Source organism: Myotis lucifugus, unplaced genomic scaffold (genome assembly GCF_000147115.1).
Source record: "Myotis lucifugus unplaced genomic scaffold, Myoluc2.0 scaffold_5, whole genome shotgun sequence".
NCBI classification, from domain to species: domain Eukaryota; kingdom Metazoa; phylum Chordata; class Mammalia; order Chiroptera; family Vespertilionidae; genus Myotis; species Myotis lucifugus.
Genome location: NW_005871053.1, coordinates 20,863,183 through 20,875,585, shown reverse-complemented (window position 1 = coordinate 20,875,585; position 12,403 = coordinate 20,863,183). Strand labels below are relative to the sequence as shown.

The 12,403-nt window shown below is 41.9% G+C and overlaps 1 protein-coding gene across 1 annotated transcript in view; it reads left to right on the top strand.

Annotated features, from left to right (window-relative positions):
• The window catches only part of UPP2 (uridine phosphorylase 2), a 28,536-nt gene extending 17,737 nt beyond the window's left edge, over positions 1 to 10,799 (top strand). The window contains exon 6 of the mRNA XM_023743632.1: positions 10,648 to 10,799. Coding sequence (XP_023599400.1) covers positions 10,648 to 10,799 — 152 coding nt within the window. The remainder of the gene's footprint in view (positions 1 to 10,647) is intronic.
• The last annotated feature ends 1,604 nt before the right edge of the window (positions 10,800 to 12,403 follow it).

Genomic DNA, 12,403 nt, shown 5'->3' with positions numbered 1-12,403 from the left:
ACACACACATATATATGTATATATACAGTATACATATATATGTATGTGTATGTATATATATGTGTGTGTGTATGTATGTATATAAAGCACCCCTATTTGCCTTTGCTCCTGAATCGTTTATAAATGAATTGTAAACATCATGCCACTTAACTCTTGTACCTCAGCATCATTTCCTAAGAATAAAAATATTCTCCTAATGACCACAATACCATATCAAAACAAAAAAAGGCTAAAAAAATTAAATACGTTTCATAACAAGACTTAACATCCATCCCATATTTAAATTTTTCTAAAAGTATCTTTTATAGAATTTTTCCTTAACCAATATCAAATTAATTTTATGCATTATATTACTTAATTGTTATATCTCTGTAGTTATTATATCTAGAATATTCACCTTACTTTTCTTTTTTCTCAAGACAGTAGGGTTTTTTTTTTGTTTTTTTTTTTAGTCCAAGCTGTTACCTTGTAGAATATCCAATGTTCTAGATCTGTCTGTGTGGTTCACCATGGGGTTTCACTTGCTCCTCTAGGCTGCATTTATCTTGTAAAGTGGAAATGAGGTCAAGTGACCTGATTAGATACAATTGTATGGCAAAAACACTTCAGAGTAATGGAAACTCTCCATTGCACCGCATCAAGGAGATGTAATGTGAGGGTGTTCCACTATTAGTAATTTCGAGTTGCATCACTTGGTTCAAGTGGTAACTGCCATCTCACCCCATTGAAAAGCTAAAGTCTTCGCTTTGTAAGTAGCAAGTAATCTGTGGGGTGATAGATAATCTGGCACTGTGTGCATACCCTATAACCCGGCCATCTTTTACCCAATGATTTAGCATGGGCTGCAAAATGATGGTTTTTCTCACTCCATCGTTCCTCCTACGTTTATTAGCTAGCATTCTTTAAGACGAGCTTTACATCCTCGCACACATTTCTGCCTTTATCTCTTTTTTTTCTTTTTGGTTGGGATGAGTCATTGTTGTATTGTGGATTTTGTCCAACTCTCTTTGTCACCCTGATCTGTCATTATTTTTTTGATACTCAAATTATCCCAAATTTGGCCAGGAAGAGGCCCCTCTATTGCACCCCCTTTTTTTTTCCCTTTGAAGTAAACCTATTAGCTCTTGATAATTTTCTCACTTTCAGGCACAACAGGATGCCGAGGTACCAGTTGCATTTTCCTTGCCTCAAGTCTGGAATCAGCCATTTCTCCAGCAACTTCTTGTCCCTTTTAGTGGAGAATGATATTAAGAAACCAAATGGGTGCAGCATGTATTTTTTTTTTCGGTGAAATTATTCCAATAGAAACACCAACCTTGGACCAGCACCAAGAAAACTTATTGAAGTAAAACGTAACTTTCATGAGCACTAGTCAGTATAACTATTCTTTCTGATTTTTAATGATTTTCATAGTTATCTTTTAGATTTAATTTTTAAAAAAATTTTCGATGGAAGAGAGTAAAGCTGCAAAGTGAGTAAAGTATTCATTATTAAGTTGACTGTGAAAGCCTCAGATCTATAGCATAATAGCACCATCTAAAATAATGGTTTTGATGTTCAAGAAAATGTTGGAGCAACTTTTTTTAGAACTTACAGTTTTGCGTTTCACACAGGGTCTATCTTTTTTCCAGAAAAAAATATCCATAAAATATGTCCTTGATTCTAATGTGTTTTATAGTGTGCCTACTGAGTGCATGGCACAATTACAAGGCTGGTTTTTAAATCAGATTTTGACTGATAAGATTTATCTGGATCATTTTCTTCCTGGACAAAGAAGGAGTTTCTTCTGTGCATAGCAAATGGCTTGAGTGCTCAAGCCCAGAGTATATAGCAGTGGACACCACAGATAAAATCTCCACTTATGGAACCTAGTGAGAGAGACGAACAAAGACTAATGTCTAATAACTTAGTGATACATCAGATGCTGAAGAGTGCTATGGCTAAAACAAGGCAGGGAAAGGAACAAGGATGACCAAAATAGGGAGGAAACCATCATTTTAAGTGGCATGGTCAGGGAAGGATGCACAGAGAAGGTGCCATTTTAGAAAATGCCATGTGGACGTAAGGTAAAGAGCAGTCTGGGAAACGCAAATCTAAGGCACGTGGCAGGAGCATGCAGGGGTGTGGGAGGAACTAGGAGGCCAGTGAGGCTGGAGGGGAGGGACAGCAGTGGAGAGTGGCGGAGATGGCAGGTGCAGGTGGTGTGGTCACTGTGAGGAGTGTGACTTTCACTCTGAGCAACACAGGAAGTCACTGGAGGGCTTTGAAGAGAGAAGTGGCTAGGTAGGACTTAGGTTTTAACAGGACCACACTGCCTGCTAGGTTAGGAAGAGCCTACTGGGGTGAAGGGCAGAAGCAGGGAGAAGAATACGAGGGCAAATGCAGCAGGCCGGGAGAGATGGTGGGCCAGGGTGAGGGCAGTGGAGGTGGTGAGCAGTCTGAGTCTAGGTACATCTGAAGGCAAACTAATGAAATTTGTTGACAATGCGATGTGAATGTTGAGAAAAAGACAGGACTTAAGAATGATATCTAGGTTTTTGGCCCAAACATCTGGAAGGATGGAGTTGTAATTAGTTGGGAGAGAGAAAATTAGGTGAGGATTTGGGGCTGTAGACATCAAATGGAGGCTAAGCAAGCAGATGGATTTATGAGTCTAGAGTTTAGGCAAGAAGTTTGGGCTGGAGAAGTAAAATTGTAAGTTGACAGCATATAGCTGGCAATTAAAGCCATGCAACCAATGAGATGACAATGAGAATGAGTATAGAAACAGATGAGAAAAGGTCCTTGGTTAGAAGTTAAAGGAGGGGAGGGAGATCCAGCAAAGGCAGCTAAGGAGGAGGGGCTGGTGAAACTGGCAGAAACACATGGAGAATCTCCTGTCCTGGTGCCCAGAAAAGAAACCCAGTAAAGAGAGCTCCATAATGCTTCATTCGATCGCACTGGAATTTTAATTTCAATATTCATCCTTACAGTCAATCAATATGAATATACAAAAGTACAAACAAAATGTACGTGGTACCTTTTCTAAAATTACATTTAGAAAGACTTTATAGTTCAGAAGAAGAGATTAATTTGTAGAACCACTATCCTTAATTACTTCCATCTCTCAGAGTACGTGTACAAGCCAATCTTTGTGCTATTTAGGTTGAAGATGCAAATGCATCCTTGTCCTCTTTAGAAGGTCATCATTAAAGCCCCTTTCAGAGAAACAATCGCATCTGATTTTCTCTGCACCTGTTAGCGAGAGTGGGAACCCCAGCTGGGGCAGCTTGCCCTTGCCTAAGAGCAGCCCGATTAGCACACAGCTACAGGAACACCTGGATTCAGGTACTTCGGTTCCAGGAAATGCTCTTCACATTTCTTTATTATAGAAACAACAAGTGGGCGTGTGAGTCACAGCTCCACCAATATGCAAATGAGCAGAATTTAGGAACCAGTTTAGTTAAACATAAAATACCTACGTACAAACATGCTATCCTGATATAAGTGTGGTGATGACCTTTAGTTCTTTCTGAAGAGGCACGAATTGACAGCCAAGGAGCGTTCAGGCTTGTGAACCCTGGAGCCAGGTCTGTCTCTCTTAGAAAATGTTGCCAAAATCTCAGAGGAATTATTCTGTTATGGGGATTTTTCTGACCTTGCTGCAAGTCCTTGGCCTTGCTCTCTGCCACCTGCAGGCCCCTCCTGGACTCGTTCCTGTCTGCTTGCTGTCGTTCCTGCCGCCTGCGGCAGTTTTCTTTCTCTGCTGCTGTTGGTAGCTCACTTCCGCCTGCCCACAGCCCTCGGCAGGCCACGGCTGCAGCCATGTCCTTCAGCAGAGCCCGCTGGGCTGCCAACATTCGCACTGAGGGTTGCATGTACCTCTGTAATTCTGCAGTTCTTTGGAGTGTTTCTATCTGAGTTTCTTTGTGGTGAAAACTCCACCGATTTGAAAGCTGAATTCTTGGTACACTGCCCCAAGAACATAGACCAGTGGTTCTCAACCTTGGCTGCACATTAGAATCACCTGGGAATTTTTTTAAAATCCTGATTTCTGGGCCTCATCCTCCGGAAATTCTGTTTCTTTGTTATGGGGTGGGGCCACAACATTAGTAACAAAGAAACAGAATTTCTGGGGGATGAGGCCCAGAAATCAGGATTTAAAAAGATTCCCAGGTGATTCTAATGTGCAGCCAAGGTTGAGAACCACTGACATAGACAAAAGCCACATGCATATGATGCTACCGTGTCCCTATCTTTCATGGCTTCATAAGATGCTTCCCCCACAGCGTGAAGCGTGGGAAAGCTCTGTGTGAGCTAGAAAAGCTTGCTCAGGGGAAGGGCTGAGGGAGCCTTCACGAGCAACTGTTTTAGCATAGAGGAAGTTGGAGAGACTATCCCAATGGTAAGCCACATGGGGAACTATTTCTCACCTGGCACCAAGCTCAGGGCCCGGCTGAGCTGGCCTTCCAGGCCTGTTCCTCATCCCCATCTCACTCCCACTGTAGTAATGGCTCAACCGACCCTGTCTCTTTAGGCAGCCTTTTCGAATGGCCTTTCTGTCCCTTTACCACTACCAGCTGACTGACCCCAATCTGACCTCACACTAACGTGATGATGGCTAAAGGTTTTACTTTATAAATAACAACTTTTTATTGAAACAAAGGTCTTCTAGAGACCCCATTGTCCTGACTCAGAGGAGTCACTCACTGAGTTTGGACCTTTTTGTGTCCACCTGAGTCAAGGAGGTCTTGGATCCATGTGGATTACCGCTTCTTATATTTATAATTAATAAGGGATTCAACATACATCTCACTTCATCAGAGAAGCCGTGAGTGACTACCTGAACTAAACCTACTCACATTCATTCTACTCAGGCATTCTACTTCACTTCTCTGCATTGCCCCTATAGACTATATTTTTAGTTTCTTTGTATATTTACTTACATATGACTTTACATATATTAATGCATGAATGTATGTATTTAGCATCTCTCTCCTCCAATGTAAGCACCACGACAACAGGGATGTTGTTTGTCATTTTCTGGCTTTATCCCCAGCACTTAGAATGCTATCTGCCATGTGGACATTCAGTAAATATTTGCTAAATGATCAAACAAACAAATGAAAAGAGTGGCTACTCAGCACTTATTTACCATGAAAAATGGCTATAGCCAATTCAACTGGTTCCTTCAGTCCCCAGCCTCACAGGGGCTTGGAATTGTCTCAAGGATTATGGAGTGCCTCTCATCTGTCCAAATAGGAACAGACAAAGCCTTAAGTTTAAACCTCCCTTTTTCTGGAAAGTTCCAATGATATTTCTGCTTTATCTGTACCATGAGTCTCTTGCTATTTCATAGATGGACAAATTGCTTGAAACGTGTTATCCTGATCTCATTATCCTGAAAAGAATAGTGGGGTCCAATGCTGCATTAACAAAGATTCAGGAAGGGAAACAGTGGCATTCACGAAATTATTCTACCTTGAAAGGCTGCACCTCTAGAATACTGGAAACCCCCTGTGCAATGCTGCATAAATGCATCCACCTATGATTTCATAAGGTGCACACACACATCTGCCCCTCTCTTAGAGCAAAATCTATTTTAATTACACCCTGACATTCTGATTAAAGATGATAGTCCTTCTGCACCGTGAGCTTGTGATAAGTATGTTCAATCTGTATCCATTTTTAAAAGACAATGCTGCCTTCTGACACACACTTGCTTGCATGGCACTATATGAAACCTAATATTTATCTGAGATTAGGTTCTGCTTAAATCCTCTTTGTCTCTGGAGTTCGCAGCACTCACTGTGCTTTTTCTTTAGGGCAAAGGAAGAATTCAGTGTTATTTCTTTTGACAGACGCTGGTAACTCGGGGACACATTCAGACTTCCTAATATGACTTCATTACATTTCAATGAAAGGGAGCAAAATTGTGCTTTAATTCCATTTTATGTTCTTGTGCTGGTCCCAGCAATGAAGGATATTGGGCTTTAGGAACTGCACGGTGATCACCGATAAAGTAAAAAGGATTCTATCCAGTCTGGGCCTGGAGCGTTCCTTACCTCTAAAGTGGAGGAAAATCGGGGTTTTGAAATGTTATTATACAAGAGTGTGAGGCAACCAATTGCAGCTTTCTTCACCCTCATCAGGGAACAAGAAACTGCGGCTCAGAGAGGGCCTCACAGTTACAGGGTAGCTGAGCTGGAGTTTGACCAGCTCTGTCCCACTGGAGGCCCCTCTTCCCAGCAGCCTCCCATGGATACACGGGTTCGTAGTCTCTGTTCAGAATCACAACAACAACAAAAGCAGATGTTTCTATTTTAAAGGTTGGGAACAGAGAGTTGTGCTACTTTAGCAAACAAACCCTAAGGGCTAAGCATATACCCAGAGGGTTAGTGTTGAAATCAAAGCGTTAAGTTGATATGTATTCCTTAGTATGCATAGCAGTTATTTTGCCAAGAAAATCAGTCATTGTAACTGGGAAATCAGGTATAAATGGCTAGTCATTCATTTACTGCTTTTACAGACAACATTTAACAAAATGGTTTCTTCTTACTTTCTTGGGTTTTACAAATTTTCAATCAAGATCAGCATCTATAGTTTTGTTTGATTCCTTTTCATTCTATTCTCCTTCCCTCTATTCCAGTCCTCCCTGCCCATTACCAACCCATCACCCATTAGAGAAACATTTTGGACCACAGCTTAGCCCTTTGTGGGGTTGGCATTACCTTTGACCCACCCCTCCCCTGCTCTGCCCCAGGGAGGCATCCTGGGCTCCCCGACTGGAACCCCCACCCCCAGCACACCAGGCCCCATCATCTGGCCATCCTGACACATTTCTGGTTGGGGGTCCAGCATCCAGTAGAGGTCAAGTCCCCAAGGTTGCAGCTGAACCTCATAGTCCTCACACCAACTAGATGTGAGACATAAGCTGAGAGTGTGGACTTGGGAGAGAGATCACCTGCTCCTTTCTCCGAGAATGAAATGAGGCCTAAAGAGTGTAGGTAACCTGCCTGAAGAAACACAGCTAGATCGAAACAGGTGGACTAGAACAAGACCTCCTGTCTCCTCACCCCCTCTCCCTCCACTATCCCATAAGACGTGAAAGAGCAGCATATTTTATCTAGCGACATACGCTACTTTTTAAAAGGCATTAGCAGAAGCAATAAAAGATGAATGTATACTATAACTTAAGCAAGGTAAAGAGAATAAAAAGCACATATTTAAGGGAGTAGCTGGGTATTTCTCATTACCAAAGAGGCTACCTGGGAATGCAATTCTAACTCTAAAGACTTCTATTTTTGAGTTTTCTGGAGGCCAAGTTGAAAATGGAAACACATTGAGTTACACAACATTCATTATCTAACAAAATAAAATAAAAAAGCATTTGAGGTTTACCATAAAAACTTTATTCAAAACTTAAACTTAAGTGAAATTATCAGCCATATGATAGTGGACAATGTACTCAATAACACTTTTACAAAAGATATGATTCTTGATAGACTTAACGCTAAATCTTGGTTCTGTCTAATTCTGCATTTCTTTGGAAGCCTAAAGTACTAGGGTCCAAGTTTGCACATTTGTTGTAACTTGATTGATTCAGGATAGAGTTTAACATCTTTAAAGCAATAGTTCTCAAATATTAATATGCAAATAACTTAACTGGGAAGATTTTTTAAATGCAGATTCACACCCTGGCTCAGTTGGTTGGAGCATTGTCCTATACACTAAAAGGCTGAGGGTTTGATCCCCGGTTAGGTATACATGGGAGGCAAATGACTGATGTCTCTCTCTCTCTCTCTCTCTCTCTCTCTCATCAATAAATGTATCCTTAGGTGAAGGTAAAAATAAAAAAAAATAAAATGCAAACTCACTGGCCTCTCCACCTCTCCCCCTAACTCTGCATATCAGGGACAGAGCCTGGGTCTGCATTACTAACAAGCTCCGGTTTGGATGGAGGCAACCGGTGGAGCACATTCTGAGAGACACCAATTGAGAAGAACAAATTGTTTCTAGGCTGCTTAGCTTTGATCAGCCCCTTTGAATATGAATTTTCTCCACTTAATTGTTGATTCACGGACAACAGATTGAGGGGAGACAGAGGCAGTGCGAAGGCTCTAGGTTGTCCAGACTCCTATGCTTTGCACCAGGCATACAGGGAGCAAACATGGGTCTGCCTGATGAACTCAAAGCGTGAGGAGTGAAGGGGGCCATGGAAAGGGCCAGGAGTGGAAGAGGAGCTGGCACAGAGCAGGCTGGGAACACCCGAGCAAGCCTGGCTGCTTTGCCACTTTCCGAGGCCCAGCCTGTCTGGGCTCTGTTGTCCACGGGGGAATCTGTGTCTGGCCTTGCTGTCTTTGCCTACAGCTTATGGGAAATTTTCCTGGACGTCCATTCAGAAAGTTGGGGTGAAAGCAGGGGGCCATGGACTAAGGATTCATGGGTGGGCTTCAGGGGCCCTGAACCCTCTGAAATTATACACAAATATTGTGTGTGTATAGTTTTGTGAAAAGAGATTCACAAAAATACACAACTTTCATCAGATTCTCAAAGGGACCACAAATGATCCCAAAAAGCTGACAATTGCTGAGAGTTCCCGGTGCCGCTGAGGCCTTGAGCTCCGTGTTCCCAGCACATTGCGGACCTGACGTCAGTTAGCTGACCACCTCGTTGGTGACAGCCAGGTCACCAAGTGTCCCTCCACAGGAGCCACCCTCCCTGCCCAATCTGAGGATTCTGGTAGTAAAGTTGTCAGACTTGATTTTGACAACTTGTTTTGGGCAATTAATGCCCTTTCATTGCTCATGGTAACAGTAATTTCAGGTGACAAGATTGTTATGTGCTGCTTGTTAATGGGGCCTCTGGGGTCGAGAAAACACCACTGAGGTTGCTCTGCCCTGTTCTTTCCCATCTCTGGCATCACCCTTGAAATCTCCAGATAAAATGTTTAGTCAGCTCCCACTCTGAAAGCTACAGAGCGCGGTTTCCTTTCATCCTTCTTGCAAGGGAAGGATTAGAGAAAAGCTTGCAGCCTTTCCTTGCAGCCTCCAGCCCAGGCCAGGCTCCACCACAAGCTTGCTGATCATTAACTTGAAAAGCTGGGGAATTTTCTCGCCCTTCCATTTGCTTGTTTACCCGTCCAGCCAAGTTGCTTTACAACCAAGTGAGTTTTGAATAAAGAGGGTCCCTGGTGATGAAATATTTGGCTCAGCTCACGTCACATATTTCCATTCCTTTTTACGTCGCTGAACAAGAGGGTTCGTTTGACCGATGGGTCAGGGCAGGTCTGCCTAATGGTTCACCACATGCCAGCTCAGGTGACAGGTGGATGGAAGGGAGGTAACTCTTCTTAGCAGTTTAGGAAGCTGGGAATTGGATGGCTATTTACTAGCTGTGCATATTGACTGGGCCATGTGTTTGACCTCCCTAAGCCCTCATTTCATCATCTGTCAAAAGGGGATAAAAATAATAGCTAGCTCATGGTACAGCTGTAAGGACTCAGTGGTTTCGTAAATACCTGGCAGATAGCAAGAGCTCAGCGAAACTGAAAAGATAGCATCTATTATAAATACAATTCATTTCTCCTTTCCAAACCCAGATCTTATAAAGAAGTCTGAAATAGTGGGGAGGTTAAAGAAATAAATATAACACTCCAGCCCAACTTTATCTCCATGCCCTCGAAGCTTGTTAACATAGCCACATCTCATCCCATCAACCCTGAAATCCTTTTCTAAAATGCCGCAGACGAAGATAGAGATGATTACACTAGCAGTTCAAATTGCTTGACACCGATTTCATTGTGTATGACCACATTGCTTGCAATCAAAGATTTCATGTGAAACTGACAATAAAGAATTTGTAAGAGACCCGTTTTCTCTCTCTGGTTCTCCTTGATGAAACAAACCAAAGACATTACCATCGTGGTGACTTTTCACAAGAGTTTCAGAGTTGTTTTTTAGCAAAAGGTGTCTGTTCTTTTTCCTTACTTCCGCATCTGTCTTAGCATTTTATTCCCACTCTTTAGAAACTAAATGCTAATAAATTTGCTCCTTCGTGGAGTTGATTCTCCTACTTAAGTATTTCCTTTAATATTTTTCTTCTCAAATTTCATGAGGGCTCGTACTCACCTTTATTGCTATTTCCTTAGGTCTGCATTCATAGCCTTTGTTATTTATTTATTTATTTATTCACATTCATAGCTTTTATATTTACTTTAATCTTCAGCCAGACTGCAGCAGGCAAACTAAACATTGCACCAAGATGTTGAATGTCATCTAGGAGTAATGGCCAGCCCTGCAGTTATATCCTCGAGTCAGAAGAGCCTCATCTAACTGGGAATAGGATAGGAAACTGGAGCTCTGTGTCTTGAATGGCAAGGATCTCTCCTTGTTCTTGACAAGCTTTCCCTTAATCTAGCCAATTGTAGAGGCAAGGAGAACAGAGAATGCTTAAAATTATTTCCATTAACTTATTTAGATGGGGTGTTTGGTGAGAGTCCATAGAAATATGGGTGATACAGAAGGCTAGAGAGGTCCCTGGGTTGCATCCACATGACAGAGAAAATAACCCAAAGTACGTGTGTTAGGGACATTGGGATGTTTGGCTAATGTTTCTACACAAAAGATGAACCCATTTGTTCAGTAATGGTGTTGCTTGCCCTCCTAGCTGCTGCGGTCTGTGTGACACTCCTGGACAGACTTGAATGTGACCAGATCAACTTGCCCCATGATATCCTGGTGGAGTACCAACCACAGCCCCAGCTTCTAATCTCCAACTTCATCAAACAGCGGCTTGGACTGCGTGACCAGCCATCATAACTGGGCAGCCCAACTCTTCCCTACAAGTTGTCATGTTGACATTACATATCATTTGTGGCATTTTCATAGAGTTCTCATCCACATGCTAAAATCATAATAGAGTGATTTTATAAAAACCCCTTTCTCCTAAAAAAATGAATTTATTTTAAAAGAATTTAATACATTCATTAAGTTCAGATTTTATTTTAGAAGTCAGTGTAATAATTAAACATTTAAAACTCCTGAACTGTGACATTTGGAGTTTCATATGCAGCATTAATTAAGCTCATATCAAAATAGATCAGCCATTTGTAGACACGGTTCCCGGTCACTGTTTTGGAAACCCATCCAGAAATTCATGATAGAATGTTGTCAGGCACCCTCGGTATTGGTCAAGTGACAGGAATAGATCATGCACACTCAAAATATTTACAGAAAAAACTGTGCATGTAAGATAGGTCTACATTAAAAAGCAACCCTTTGGGAAATATGACCATACTTCTTTCTCCCCTTGCATGATCTCAGCGCACCACGGAGTAGGATTAGAGGCTTACGTTTGCCTATGTTTGTGGTTTTATCATGAGATATAATCATGTTTATTTTCAAATGAAAACCCTCAGTAATGCAAAGAAAGATTCTCATTTTTCTTCAGAAATCACAAATGATTCGACCATCTTCTAGCAATTTTTTTCCTTTGAAGGAGATATATTTTGAGGAGGCTGTATTTTTTATGTTATTTCCATATTTACCTAATAAATGGAGGAATTAGTCACAACTGACTTTAGACTTGAGTTCAAAATGTTAAAGCCTTCCTTTTGTGTGACTTTGAAGCAGGTCCTGCCCACACCCTGCCTGTCCTCCTATTCAGTTAGACCCTCTGGGAGCCAGAGCCCCATGGGCTCTGAGTTGATGCTCCTGGAGGGGGAGGGGGCGGCTCATCTAAAGCTGAAACACTTAGGAGTTGGGGAGCGTGAATGGGGGATGGGTGCAGGAGGCCTAACAATCTTGTATAGTACGTCACGTTGTGTATATATATTTATATGGTTGTGACTCAAAGTTTAATTTCAACCAGATGGAGATTATTGCATCCTTTTAATCAACGACAATGAACAATCCCCCAAGAGGTGCATCAGTTTAGGGATTTCTTTTGGCAATAGATATGTTTGGAGTGCAATTTTAAGGCACCCCAATAACTGACCAAAGATCGGAGCTAAAAGTTAAGTAGAGTAATGTTGTCATCATTAGTGGAGTATGCACTTTTCCCATCTTTTGTAGACCAAGTGGGAATAACCTAATGCTCTTCATAAGCTTTCAAACCCCAGGGGTTTGAACTTCTTTCTTGTCTGCTCCTAGAAAATCTTGATTTCTGTTTTATTGAGAGAAGAGGAGGCTATGGGAGAGACAGAAAAAATGAAAAATTACGGTGAATCATCCTGTGAACTCCTGACTGGGAGCGTGTGTGCCTGTGCGGTGCATCTGCATAGGTTCATGTCTGTGTGTTTTCATGGTATCAGCTGCATAAGCCAGAAACTTGGAAACTTCTCTGGTGATTCTGTCTCCTTCTTTCCTACTCCAATCAATTGCCAAGACCTGTTGTTTGATTCTCCTAAATACTTCTCCATTTG